General features: G+C 34.8%; 1 protein-coding gene across 4 annotated transcripts in view; it reads right to left on the bottom strand.

Annotated features, from left to right (window-relative positions):
* Window positions 1-15,497, bottom strand: part of LOC102805130 (uncharacterized) — a 32,525-nt gene that overhangs the window by 6,544 nt on the left and 10,484 nt on the right. Inside the window, exons 3-11 of one of the 4 annotated variants that reach the window (XM_085502490.1) lie at window positions 14,922-15,191; window positions 13,890-14,017; window positions 8,490-8,577; window positions 6,458-6,591; window positions 6,008-6,092; window positions 4,596-4,723; window positions 3,633-3,782; window positions 1,061-1,905; window positions 744-844 (exon numbers count right to left, since the gene is read on the bottom strand). In XM_085502490.1, coding sequence (XP_085358616.1) covers window positions 744-844; window positions 1,061-1,905; window positions 3,633-3,782; window positions 4,596-4,723; window positions 6,008-6,092; window positions 6,458-6,591; window positions 8,490-8,577; window positions 13,890-14,017; window positions 14,922-15,191 — 1,929 coding nt within the window. Of the gene's footprint in view, window positions 1-743; window positions 1,906-3,632; window positions 3,783-4,595; window positions 4,724-6,007; window positions 6,093-6,457; window positions 6,592-8,489; window positions 8,578-13,889; window positions 14,018-14,921; window positions 15,192-15,497 lie in introns of all 4 variants that reach the window. The other 3 variants (XM_085502491.1, XM_085502488.1, XM_085502489.1) reach the window with 3 other exon arrangements.

Here is a 15,497-nt window from a genome sequence, read left to right as displayed (position 1 = left end):
CTAGAACTGTGGTATATGATGACATAACTGACCCATCTCACATAATGATGGTAATAAACTAGAACTGTGGTATATGATGACATAACTGACCCATCTCACATAATGGTGATACTAAACTAGAACTATTGTATATGATGACATAACTTACTAATCTCACATAATGGTGGTAATAAACTAGAACTGTGGTATATGATGACATAACTGACCCATCTCACATAATGGTGATACTAAACTAGAACTATTGTATATGATGACATAACTTACTAATCTCACATAATGGTGGTAATAAACTAGAACTATGGTATATGATGACATAACTGACCTATCTCACAAAATGGTGCTAATAAAAAAAAACTGTGGTAAAATTTCATTATGAATATATACAATTTCTCAGTTTTGAAAAAAATTAGCATATTTGTGAGTAATCACTACGGTAAGTATGGTTACCAATGGCAGACATCCAAGCATGCTGTTTTCTATATTCTACTTGAACCCAATGTTGATGCATGGAATGACAACATTCACAACATGGCATTTGATGGGAATCTAATGGTTAATGCTTTAATATGAATATTAATATTTCACTAGGACATGCACTGCTACAGTAATTTTTACACCAATAAGATTATGATTGTTAAATTTTCATCTAACAAATGGATTGACTTTGAACTTAACCAGTTAACTATTAGATAACACCTTGGCATGAACTGAAACATAACATGAGTGGTGAAAAGCAGTGTCACCTTCCTAACCGCTGATTTTAATGAACTTTTCCTAGGTAAGCTGACCTGATCCGTGACTTCCTCCTCCTGCGCCATAACCATATCTTCACCGTCGCTTCCTTCTGTTGTAGCAATTATAGGAACATTATCAGTACTATGAATCTCAGTGTCGTTATTTACTTCAATAATTTGAAAAGTACGGTTACGCTTCTTAATGTTTCTTCGACTCACAGGTTGTGATACATCGTCATTTTGGTATCCAACTATAGCACATGTGACATTATCATCATCACCCGTGTCTATGTTTATAGTTGTTAAATCGGACGGTAGAGATTTACCTTCAGAGGATATCGAAACCGATGTATCTTCGTCTGTTAGGATTACTTCAGTTACCACACTAGGTTGTATATGGGTGAGGTTCGCTGAATCTACAACCACTACTTCGTTGTCATCAGAACCGTTCAATTCTGAAGGCATCCGTGTCATGATAACAGTGTTTTGTTTAGGGCTTTCGGGCACATCTCTTTGCACAATAGTTGTTGTTTTGGTCTCCACCATATTCGTGTTGGCATTTTCCCCAACTGTGTTGTTTTGTTGATCTGATACAATCGAGTCGTTGTTCATGTGAACTTGAGCCGTGATCTTAATGTGATTGGTATTTGGATTGGCATGTTTTATTTCTGCCATTGGTATTGTTTCTTCAAAAATACTGAAACTGTTTTGGCCTAAGTTTGTGTTTGGTGTAGTGGGTGGGGTTGCAGCAGGAGCACTTCTTGGTGTTACACTCTGATTGTTTGTCATCGAAGCAAAGCCTGGTGAAATATTGTTGCTACCAATAGTATTATGCTGCGATGATAGCGTATTTTTACTAAGGTCATCGGCAAACGATGCATTCTCAGCAAAACCAGAAGTGTCAATTCTAGAAAACCCGCTATCAATTTTTGATATGTTATTAGACTTAGGTGTGAAATCAGGTTCAAACTTTTCACTGTCTACAATACTTGGTGTTTGCTTAGGACGGATCGCATTCCACTTATCATCAAACAAACTTCCTTCATTCTCAGCCGCCATGCTTTCTTTTATAACACTGGACTGCAGCTTCAAATGTTTTAAAAGGGCGCATATCTCGGCCATGATGGGTCGTTGCTCAGGAAACAGCCAACAAAATAGCATGATTTCAAACCTGTCAAAACAAAACACTCAGTGTTATGAAAATAAATAAACAAATCCTTATCAGTTATTTATTTCTTGTAATTTATTTAGCTGAGCTTTGATGAAATAAAAACCATCATATGGCTTGACTTTGTACCACGATAAAACTGAGCAAGCCCAAGCAATAACTCTTTTATATGGCATTATAATTACGACTGATGATAATTAATGCTGGTAGAACCATAAACAAGCAGCCTATCGGCTGAGATAGCTCCGCTGTTAGCAATGCACATTTCAATTAAAGAACTGAAGACATCATTAGAAAATGAACAATATGAATAGTATCAAAGCAATCGGACTTACAGTTTTTAACAAGAAGTCGAAAATATCACTTTTTACCAAAAATTACAAAAATATTCACCAAAATAAATTAATTAGAGAATTGAAGATATCATCACAAAATGAACAAATCTGAGAGAGTTCCACATGTAGTACCTATATATGTAATATCAAAGCAATCGGACTTACAGTTTTCAACAAGAAGTCGAAAATATCACTTTTTACCAAAAATGGCAAAAATATTCACCAAAATTAGAGAACTGAAGATATCATCACAAAATGAACAAATCTGAGAAAGGTCTACATGTAGTATCTATATATGTAATATCAAAGCAATTGAACTATTGATTTTTAACAAGAAGTCGAAAATATCACTTTTTACCAAAAATTACAAAAATATTCACCAAAATTAGAGAATTGAAGATATCATCACAAAATGAACAAATCTGAGAAAGGTCCACATGTAGTACCTATATATGTAATATCAAAGCAATCGGACTTGCGGTTTTTAACAAGAAGTCAAAAATATCACTTTTTACCAAAAATGACAAAAATATTTACCAAAATTAGAGAATTGAAGATATCATCACGAAATGAACAAATCTGAGAGAGGTCCACATGTAGTACCTATATATGTAGTATCAAAGCAATTGGACTTGCGGTTTTTAACAAGAAGTCAAAAATATCACTTTTTACCAAAAATGACAAAAATATTCACCAAAATTAGAGAATTAAAGATATCATTACAAAATGAACAAATCTGAGAGAGGTCCACATGTAGTACCTATATATGTAATATCAAAGTAATTGCACTTGCGGTTTTTAACAAGAAGTCGAAAATATCACTTTTTACCAAAAATGACAAAAATATTCACCAAAATTAGAGAATTGAAGATATCAACATGAAATGAACAAACCTAAGAGAGGTCTACCCAAGGTACATATACACCAAGTATCAAAGCATTCAGGCTTGTAGTTTTCAAGAAGAAGTCGAAAAAGTAAAACATTGACACGGACGACGGACGACGACGACGGACGACAATCACTCATATGATAAGCTCCGCTCGACAAAGTCGACAGCGGAGCTAAAAAGTAAGTTATTTTTGTGTGCAAAACATGACAACTTGTGAGTAATGTTTTGTTTGTTATCATCAAAGTACCTAAATTAGTGTGAAACCATTGGCCATAAAAAAAAAAAAAGTTACCAAACTATTCTGTTATTGGTCAGACATTTAAGCAGCAAAACAATTGCATGGTTAGATTTTCAAAAGAAGCTAATTTAAAGTATTTTTTTGTGTAGGTTGCATGAGTTCACTATATTGTCTACATCATAAAAAAGTAGTGTGCACCACATAAAAGTAGTGACCATCACATAAAAGTATTGTGCATCAGTGAAGCAACAAAACACTCCTAACATACCATCTGTCTGCAAAGGCTACATCCAATACAGGTTGCCTTAATTTAACATTTTGCTCCACAATCACTTTCTTCAGGACTGCACTATCATCTAGAGCATCATATGGCTGCCGTCCAAATTCTAATAACTCCCATAATATTACACCAAATGACCTAAGAAATGAACATTGAGTTATACTGAACAATTATTAACTACAACTGAGGGGTATATGGAGATTTACGTAATATTCAAATTGTGTGATCATTTGTGTTGTGTTACCAGCGATTAGCACAGACACAATCTTGTCAGCTTCTCAAGCCACATAAGTGAATTATTGTTATGGTTTTCTGTATCTGAATTGACAATATTGTTCTGATTGTCATTATAAAGGTATTTGCTGAACCTGTCCATAATTGCATATTCAACATTTTGTATTTCTGTTTTGATATCCAAATTAACATTAAATTTGGCAGCCAGTATGGTGTGTTTGCGTTGGTCGCCTTACGTGCAGACGCCATTAGAATGGAATGTCGGCATGATTTGCATAAACTGAAGGGTATATTATGATTTAATCCATTACATTCCACCGGATCTCATCCAAAAAGCTTGATGTAAAGAGAGATGACAACACTCCATGTCTTGTGTTAAATTTTGATTGCAGATGAGTTCTCAGCCAACCCAACACATAGCTGAAAGTTTCAACCAAAACATATGGTGAGCGCACATTTGCTCATATTGACCCCGCTACCTGGAACAATCAACCATATGATGTCCGCCACTCAAGTTCTCATGACTCTTTTTGTAATAGGTATTTGATTTGAATTGAAATTTACTTTTTTTGTTATGCGCTTAGAGCTAATGTAGGTTAAGCGCAATATAAATACTCTTCATTATTATTATTATTATTATATTGATGAAGATTTGGTGAAATAAAACCATCCCAAATTTAAATCATATTAAACAAAATGTAGGAATCCAACACTCACCAGACATTAGCAGGTTTTGACATAGAGGATTCCTTAGGTACAACCCATACACCCTGACAGTCTAAAGTCTCTGGAGCCATCCACCGTATCGGTAGTTTTATATCGTGACAAGAGTTATAATAATCATTCTGTAAGGAATGTTAGTATGCAATGTAGTGAGTATATGTAGTATAACACTGAGGTACTTTGTTATATAAGACAATGAGTATATGTAGTATAACACTGAGGTACTTTGATATATAAGACAATGAGTATATGTAGTATAACACTGAGGTACTTTGTTATATAAGGCAATGAGTATATGTAGTATAACACTGAGGTACTTTGTTATATAAGACAGTGAGTATATGTAGTATAACACTGAGGTACTTTGTTATATAAGACAGTGAGTATATGTAGTATAACACTGAGGTACTTTGTTATATAAGACAATGAGTATATGTAGTATAACACTGAGGTACTTTGTTATATAAGACAGTGAGTATATGTAGTATAACACTGAGGTACTTTGTTATATAAGACAATGAGTATAGGTAGTATAACACTGAGGTACTTTGTTATACAAGGCAATGAGTATATGTAGTATAACACTGAGGTACTTTGTTATATAAGACAGTGAGTATATGTAGTATAACACTGAGGTACTTTGTTATATAAGGCAATGAGTATATGTAGTATAACACTGAGGTACTTTGTTACATAAGGCAATGAGTATATGTAGTATAACACTGAGCTACTTTGTTATATAAGACAATGAGTATATGTAGTATAACACTGAGGTACTTTGTTATATAAGACAATGAGTATATGTAGTATAACACTGAGCTACTTTGTTATATAAGACAATGAGTATATGTAGTATAACACTGAGCTACTTTGTTATATAAGACAATGAGTATATGTAGTATAACACTGAGGTACTTTGTTATATAAGACATTGAGTATATGTAGTATAACACTGAGCTACTTTGTTATATAAGACAATGAGTATATGTAGTATAACACTGAGGTACTTTGTTATATAAGACAATGAGTATAAGTAGTATAACACTGAGGTACTTTGTTACATAAGGCAATGAGTATATGTAGTATAACACTGAGGTACTTTGTTACATAAGGCAATGAGTATATGTAGTATAACACTGAGGTACTTTGTTATATAAGACAATGAGTATATGTAGTATAACACTGAGGTACTTTGTTACATAAGGCAATGAATATATGTAGTATAACACTGAGCTACTTTGTTATATAAGACAATGAGTATATGTAGTATAACACTGAGGTACTTTGTTATATAAGGCAATGAAAATATGTATGATTTCAGATGCATCATTGACATACCAGGCAATAAGCATATTAACTAGTTGAAACACAAAGCTTAGAGGGCACACTCATACTGACATACATACCTTATATCTGTGTTGTGATATGCCATAATCTCCAATTTTGACCGTCATATCTACAGAAACTACACAATTCCTGGCAGATAAATCACTGAAATAAAACAGTTGTAGTTAATAATAATTTCAAACAGGCATGGACAGATGTATAGTGTTAGAATTTAGGATTTTACCACCTTCAAATTGATTTGTTTTATGTTGCATTGTAGTATTTAGCTGATTGACATGCATTGTGGATAATGTTAAGCAGAAATGTACATTTTCAGAATTAAAATGGCCACCAGTCGGCTATTGTTGTTATGTATTTTAATGAAATTAAAAATGAAATTTGAATGTATTTTTGAAGAGTAATTCCAGTTGGATGGACAGAGTGGTAGAAGAAGCCTAATACACTCTTTGGGGTCATTACATCAAAAGCTGTGACATCATATTTAAATTGCTGTACGAATATCTACTTACTTGTGTACCATATTGGCTCTATGCATGTATTCCAAACCATTAGCAATCCCACATGCCATGCCTATCAAGACCCCACTCTGAGACAGCGTGGTAGCTTCCGATCTACGTCGCAGCAGAAACCCTTTAACATCACCCTGGTAATAAATAAAACAATTCATATACTGTAAACACGTTAATTATTTACTGGTTTTCAATTTCGTTATTTTCATTGGTAAGTAAAATTTGCTAAAATAAATCAATGCAAACATGTAAAATAACAATAGAGTATTTTGTTTCCTTCCCAAATTTGTGAATTTAAAAACCCAGTGAAATTGTTCGAAACATCCAAATAGTGAAATTGAATGCCAGTGAAAATATATGGTTTTACAGTATTTATTTATTGCACTATATTTAATCGGGATGGTACAATTCATTTTCTATGATTTATAATGGAGTACAAACAAAAATTTAAATAACGAAATATACATGAAAGGTTAAAAGCTGCAATCAATTTTAGGAGTCTCATAAAAATTAATTTTTACGAGAATATGGCAAAGCAAGCACTCAGGATCGTACAGGCAGTAAAGGGTTGAATCAACTTCAACTACGTGCCGGCCGTTAATATACGCCATCATGCATACTTTTCGGTATTTTCGTGAGAAGCTCATAGTCTTGCATATCACAAACACTTGCGTATGCTTCATCACTCGTCTGCACATCAAGTATAGAGCAATTATACCACTCAAAACAAATTAGGAAACATTGGAATCATCTCAGTTAACAAGATAATTTATTTCAGGAAAACACAATGTTTCACTGAAATTGATGAGATACATCTGCACAATGAAAGAAATGCTGAAGGATACATGTTGTGTTGTCACAGGATCACAGAACTGGTCACAGGATCTCATCTTTGTCTGTACAGTGAGAATTGGTGCAGTTGGACAATTGGATAGTGACACAGTTTGTATTTTTAATTAAATGAGCCAAAATAAGTAGTATCTAGACATAACAGACACTGACTCAAAGAAAGTCAGAGTTAATATAGCCCATGATTATTATAAACATGGTTGAAATTGATCAGTCTAAATGCTATAAGTCACACTAGTCGTTACCCTGGATTGATAAGCATGTGCCACCTGTTTGACAGATCATTATTGCTACAACGTTTTAATGGCTGTACCATTGATAAGCTTCCAATTATTGTTTTAGAAAATGATCAAACAAAAACAAAATGCTGCATCCTGTTTATGTTGAATTGCCAAGCTGAATTGATTTCCACTGTAACACAATCCAGTTAAGTTGATTGAGAGAGGTTCTGTGTTGGTAAGTAAAGCCACTCTGTGACACAATGCTGCCACCTCTAAACAGGTTGTGCTGTCAGATGGTGGCATTTATGAAACATTCACCAGGGTGTAAGTTGACACGAATATGGCCATCATTATTCTGCAGAGTGAACTTTGACTCATCTGTGAAGAAAACCACTATTGACATATCCATTGCCTGTGTTGTCGAGCCTAGACAAAACAATGTCTGCCATCTTGGTTTGACATTCTCGACCTCAGACGGTTCCCCACAGTATGGTCACTCATACTAAGGACATTGCTAGTTACGGTTCATCGCACTTGACCCAAACTTATTTGTTCCCTAAATTGTTTTGAGTAGTATATGACACACTGATTTTAGACCGCCATTAATTACTGTAAAACACGTCTTTTTAGCTAGCATGTCATAATAGCTAATTTAGCTAACATGGAATTTCGCTAATTCAAGATGTCGTTAATTTAGAATAAAGTATATTCTCACAATGAGATTATTGGTATTTTAGATAAATTAAGATTCAGTTAATTCATGCATTGAGTCAAATTCACTAAAATGGCATGTAGCTATTTCAATGTGTTTTACAGTATGTGTAGACAAGTAGCACTTGATATCCATCTATACAAATCGATAAAGTCATTTCTAGCAGAGATCTGTACACACCATGACTTGCACAGAAAGCAAAGGCACAAATTGTGAAAACAATTGCAGAGCTTCAATTGTATCTACTTACAAAAGCACAGAATTCCATTATGACAAGATACGGCATGTTTTCAGTACACTGTCCAACCAGTGACAGTATATTAGTATGCTTCAATTCTCTGAAAATAACAAGAAATACTTACATGTTACAAAATGTAGTGTCAATTATAACAATCTTGTATGTTTTGCTATGTAGTTTTCAGAAAGTACATACTAACTAATGACAAGGTCAATTTAAAAGTAAATTTCAGAATTTGAGGAATTGAGGAATTTTATGTTCTACAACACTGAGCCTCAGTGACTTTTTTTAAATTTTGTTTTCATCAATGCTATAAAATACTGAACTCGCAAAAATTGCTAGCAGTAACAATTGAATAGTTACAGTATATACAAAATGTAATACTAAGGCATTTATCTGGGAGGGGAGATAGACAGAAGAAAACTGTGAAAATAATTTGGTTTTTTCACTAAGTTTTATGCTAGGATTTTTGCTTTAATTTTTTTCTTTACCATATGTGTGGGTGGTTTTTTTATAAACATAGTGTCTTATTTGCATTTTTTTTAAATTTTGTGTGAAAAATATTGTTAAAAATGTTTGAATGAAGCAATCGTCTTTGCTTTATGCAAATAAATATTAGATTAGCACATGCTATTAAATGTGTTCTCAAAATGAATTCATCACTTATCAGACATGAATGAAAACCAAAATCCTGGAGCCTCTGTACTGGTATTATTACTCTTCACAGATACAAGACTGTACAAAGACTGTACAAGTCCCGGTTTAATTTTGAATAACAATAACTAATAAAATATACAAGTAACCTGTAGAATACTGTGTCGGTAATATTTTTTATATTGATTTTTGTTGCATTTGCAGCAAATAGTTACCAAACAATGAGAAATCTATAGGATTGAATATACCCCACAGCTGGCTTCACATGCATTGTTCATAGTACATATGGTGCTTACACCAGGATTTAATTACAGCACCTAGGCGGTATGTGGTTACAGCTTAATGTTCGAGTAATCGCAAGAAATTGACATGACAATAGAAATTCATTAAAGACTGCCACTCCCATGCAATTAACAGCGAGTGAAATTCCTGGGATTGAAACATATATTTTGAAGTCACTGGTGTAGGCAACGAATAACTGCAAGTTGACATAAAGACGAGGTAGTTTATTTAATCAGTGGTCAACTAGAGGCTGAAATTATAATTAATTTGTTTATTTCAATTTCTCCTGACGTCAAATAGAATACACTGGTGAAACATGGTAGTAACTGTGGGTGAAAGGATGTTTTGGGGTGTAGTTTACATTGTATATAGAGTGGTAGGGTCGGGTGTAATGTGTTCATTTCCAACTATTATGAAGTCACGTAGAATTTCACTTAATTTATTTTTTCTGACATGTTTTCAAGCATTACATGTGAATCCAATTTTCACTGCGCTGTGTCTCAATAGAGTATGAGGGAAATGGCATATTCACTGGAATTTATGTCAGGGGAAAAATGTTTTCAGTGATAATGAAGTATTATGACAGATACCCTCCCCGTGGCTTTCATTGCGTATGGAAGTTATTTTCACGAGTGATGCGGTGTATCCTGCTGCCGTACTTTCACGAGCGAAGCCACGGGGAGGGTGTGGGGTTCTGTTATTATACACATGTCCCATATTTGATTATTTCATATTAAAAAAAGAACGTGCAACAAACCGGGATAGAAATTTAGATCGGGGAACCCAATTGCCCATTAATATGCTCCAAGACAGTGCTGCGACCTAGCAACGCTTGTCAGTGTAGAACGCGTGTCGCTGTACGTGTGAAAATAAAATAATCAGACGTCTAATTTAAGTCATTGTCCGAATAAATAACTCGTGGATGTTTAAGCGCGGTGGTCGTAGCGCAGCGCGTGTTCGAATTTCATGTAAATAAACAATGTATTTTACACGCGTTGTATACGTCGCTATGAGTCCCATATCGAACAGGACGCGACACGACGACTGTCGCCCTTTAGTTGGGACCACGACAGAACCAGAACTTAAACTGGGCGACTACGATACACGGTTGATGTTGAAGTTAAAAGTTCCTCCACAGATCTGTGCATTGGCAAACATGCCGTGCAACTGCAGTACTTCACTGACGGAATGACTTTCGTTGAAATCGGTCGTCGCTGACTCGTGAGCTGCACACTACAACCTCGTTTGTGATGTTGCTTGCTTGTCGTGGATGGACTGAGTCTTGGTTACCGGTTAAATTTTGCTAATTTGGCGTTGGTAATCTTTATTTGGAACTGAGTAACGCCGCAACGTCGCCAACAGAAACCTCATGGTATATCGATGTTGATGGTTGCGGCTCCATATTAATCGGAGATTTTACTGCGGGTCCAGGCAGCGGGTGGATCTTCCGAGAGCCCTTCAAGATTTATAAAACTCAGATTCCAGGTGGTCAACAAACATTAAGTTCTCCCAATCCTAGTATTCTATGTGATGTACATCTAACATGCCAAAAATGCTGGTGAACGATTTGAACCTGACAAAAATACTTGAAATAGATACCAGGAAGGGGAGAGGGGTAAAAGAAAAGTTATATAACATTTTATTATTCAATAATTTATTAAAATACATAAGTTTGTCCAACTCCCTGTGATACAACACCTCAGAAATAGCTCATTGTACTCGGCTTGAGTGTGGGCAAAAAGTTACTATTTGAATTTTTGATATCTGTTTTCATTAATGAGAAAGTTGACCCCGAAGTTAGAGTAACTGTTCAGCAGGAATGGCTTTTTAACTCTTCTGTGATTTTTTTTGGCTTGGCTGATTTTGTCACGGTTCATACTTGACAGGCAGGTCGTACCATCACTAATTGGAAAAACAATCCTGACCCACCGCTACCATGGCAACAGCCAAAGTCTTGTAATAGCAGTGCCCAAATGATCATGCCTTTTATTGTGGCTACGTTGCGCACTGGTAAGAGATCACCGGCGCTGACATTGTTACCACTGTCAACGGAATCCCAACGCAGCTTTGAACTTTGAATAAAATGTAAATGCTGCCTCCAATCTAGAAAATACTATCGCAAAACGGTTGGAAATAATACATTTAACGGCTGAATACGTCCTAACAATAAAATAAAGTGACTTCTAATGACTGCCATGTTATTTTGCGAACCTCGTATAAGGTGCCCGGTTTTAGTTATAAACAGACGTTAGCTTCACGTTCATGTCCCTTCCATGATAACAGCCGAAAACATATTGCTTGTTTTTTACCGGTTTTCATTGGCAACCGAAGTATTTTTATTTTGTAAACAAATTTTCGTCTGCTATTTTTATTCAGTTCAAATCGTTCAGCAACATTTTTGGCATATTAGGTGTACATCACATGGAATACTACAATTGAGAGAACTTGATGTATGTTGACTGATTTTTATCATAGTACGAAGTACCAGGAAGTTACTCAGTTCCAAATAAAGATTACCAACGTCAAATGAGCAACATTTGACTGGTAATCAAGATTCATGTAATCCATGGCTAACAAGCAACATCACAAGCGAAGTTGTAGCATGCAGTACCAGTAAGTCATCCCGTCAATGCAGTACTGCAGTAACACGGCATGTTTGCCATCAGCATTGTATTCAAACGAATCACGTGGTGTGCCGTTCTCGTTCAAACCCGGGATTCGATCAATGGGGGAGTCCCATTAAAAAAACACATTGCAAATCATGCAAGTTCAACATTTTCAAACCAATATACTAAAACAGAAATGCTCAGAGATGCAAATGAAGGATAGATATTACTTTTCACTATACACATCTCTGTTGATACTATCCCTCACATATTCTACTCCCAATTACTCCTGCGTAAAATGGACTAGCCTCTTCATGTTGACATTCAGACTAAAATCACGTGACAGGCTGTTAAAATTGGCTGTTGTATACTCTTTCGCCGGTCTGGAAAATGTGTTTAATTAACTCACATTCAAGCAACAATGCAGATTTCCCAGTGGGAGTGAGACTATTCGACTCTGCCACTAAAAAAATAGGGGTGTTTTCAGCAAAAAACGAATAACCCTGGAATACACACAATATACTGAATTTCGGAACAAATCGTGCATTACTTACAGCAGCAGAATACCACAGAAATATCAGACGAAACATGAAAACACTATATATTGTATTTCAGCTTGAACCCTCTATATTGCAATTCAAGGAATTAACCCCATATGTGCATCCATTTCCCACCTTGGTATCACCCACCCCTGAAAACAAACTCTTAATACCACGCTGAAGCGTTTGGTAATCACTGTCCACCATGCCAATATTTTTCACGTGATAATGTTTTTATCTAAACTTGAACTCTGATTTACGTTAAGCATGTGAAAATAGGTCAAATGTGTAGATGCAATCTACTGTCAAACATGTCTTTTTCGCAAGCATATCTTTTTAGCGAATTTAGCGAGAGAACTAATTTGCTAATTTAAGATGTCGCTAATGACTTCATTATAAATTCCTTATTACACTTGACAGTTTTTCTTTGTTTTTATGAAGGTGATAACTGGTTTTGGCAGGCAACAGACAAGTATTGTGAAAATGGGAAATCAACAAAGACAAAAGAGATTCGCTAAATCAACATTTCCCTATTACATCATTTTACCACAATTTGCTAAAATATGTCGCTTTTTCAACATGTTTAAAGTATTTTTTATTCACTGTCTTTTGGTTCAAACTCAGTCTTGGTTATTGAAGAAATACACATGGCTGAAAGGTCATCTTGAACTGAATGACAATGCACATATAAACCATTATGGGTATTTGAACCAAAAGCGTTCTGGACATACACAGTCAGCCATATTGTCAGTCTATCATATTGCCAGTCTGCCATATTGGATTGGACCAGCAGACTATTTGTAAGGTAATTAATAAATACTATGTAAACCATTATGAGAAGTATTTGTACAAATTTGTAAAAAAATCAGTCAAGGCATGGCTGAGATATATCCCACTAACTACAAATAAATGATATCTGCCGATAACTTCTTTATCACATGACCAACGCTGATTGTCTGAAATTGTAAGTCTCTAGAACTATGCCAATGTCAGTGGTTTTTGCAAAGTTTTGTTTTTCCAAATGAAATGAAATCATTAAAATTGTTAGCAGTAAATTATACTAATTACATTAAGTGACTAACTGCTATTACTGTATTGATTTGATCGGATGATTTGTGTTTCCTCAATGTACAGTTAAAACATTCATCAAATGATGGCGTTTAACATGATATTTCACGATAGACATCACAGCTGTGAATGATATGCAACATGTTATAAGACACTATAGAACAGCTACCCATCTGAAGTAAAATGTGTAAGGCACCTAATGGGTTAACTATCCAACAGAAAGAACATAGGGTCATAGGTCAACAACTGATTTATTACTCTACCTATAGGGCTGAACTTCTAAAAGAAATTGATTCTTTTCATCAGAAGTGGCATCATCTTTCAACTGTTTTATTATTACTTTAGTTTTCTTCAGTCCAGTCTGTAGTTTGTGTGCTTCTCCAGTCAATACCTAGAATGAAATAATAAGAAATATGCGATAATTTATACAAATAATGGATATGCTATGACTAACATAATAATAATTAATGTGGTCATTTGTTACAATATTTATAATGTACATGAATTACATTCTGAATGTCACTGAGATCAATACTGTTATCTGTGAGTGTTGACACAATAAAGTGGAATTTATTCCAACATGTACTTTATTATTTGAACAATTTGATCGTAATCTTTATACATTTTTGTGCCAAACCTCAGGTCAACACTTAACTACTGTAAAATCTGTATTAGAAGCTGCGGCTTCTATTAAAATGGTACAATGCAACAGAAGGGATGCCTACACGTATGAGAAATGGTGAATTTTTGGTTCTCAATTGTTCAAAAAGGATGGGTGCGACTTATATTAGAGATGCGCCTTCTAATACAGATTTTACGATACCAGTGATTGCAGCAAAACATAATGAAATCTAACAATATGTCAGGCAAAATTTCATAAATATTATTATTGCTGAAGAATAACTGTTTATAATTTATCATACAGTGACACACAGACACAACTTAAATTGCAGGTGTTAAAGCTCTCCACATAGAATATGCAGTAATACTACACCTTGGGTCAGCAAACAAGCTTCGTTCAGGTTTTACACCTGTTTGTGGATTTTTTTAAAACCAACTGTTTGTGAATTTAGGACCTTGCTACATTTATATCAGTGACTCACAACCTGATATACTGGACTGATTCAATAATGGAGTTATTGCCTTGGTACATTTGTATAATGACTTTCAACATAATATGGTAGACCAATTAAGTAATGGAGTTATCGCCTAGCTATAATGACTCACAACATAATACACTAGACCATTATTGCCTAGCTACCCATACAATGTCATAGTGTAATAATAATACTTACCTTTCCAAACCATCCACTTCCAATTTCTGCAACATAATTTAGCTGAGTTCTTGGTAGTTGTAGATGAGATAGGTATCCACTTACAGTTGATAATGACCCGGTACTATTTGGTTTATGTGTTCTAACACTGACATCAGGTAAGGGTTCAATTCTAATAGGGTCATTTGACTCTAATGAATCCACATTTAAGGCACTCAAATCACCAATATCTATGTAACTATTCCCAACTACCATCTCATTCTGTGTTATACCAGATGTGTCATCATAAGGCTGAAATTAAAAAATAATAAAAATAACAAAAAATAAAAATAAAGAAGATAATTTGAGGTTATTATGAGAATACCTCAAAGTATTCATAAAGACAGTACAGCAGGAGTATCAACCTATGCGCAGCGGAGGTTGATGCGACGTATTGTCTGAGTGTATATTTTGAGGTACATGTATACTCGTAATAACATTATTATACATCTTTTCCTTCCAAAGATACATCATTTGAATGCCAAAATCCTAAATGTTTAAAACAGAATCAGCAAACTTCTTTGTGTGGAGTCCAGTCAAACACTGGTGGCAGACATG

This window comes from Saccoglossus kowalevskii, chromosome 8 (assembly GCF_978046115.1).
Source record: "Saccoglossus kowalevskii chromosome 8, keSacKowa6.1, whole genome shotgun sequence".
In the NCBI taxonomy this organism is placed as follows: domain Eukaryota; kingdom Metazoa; phylum Hemichordata; class Enteropneusta; family Harrimaniidae; genus Saccoglossus; species Saccoglossus kowalevskii.
The sequence above is the reverse complement of the archived record's forward strand: the minus strand, read 5'-3'. Positions and strand labels throughout refer to the sequence as shown.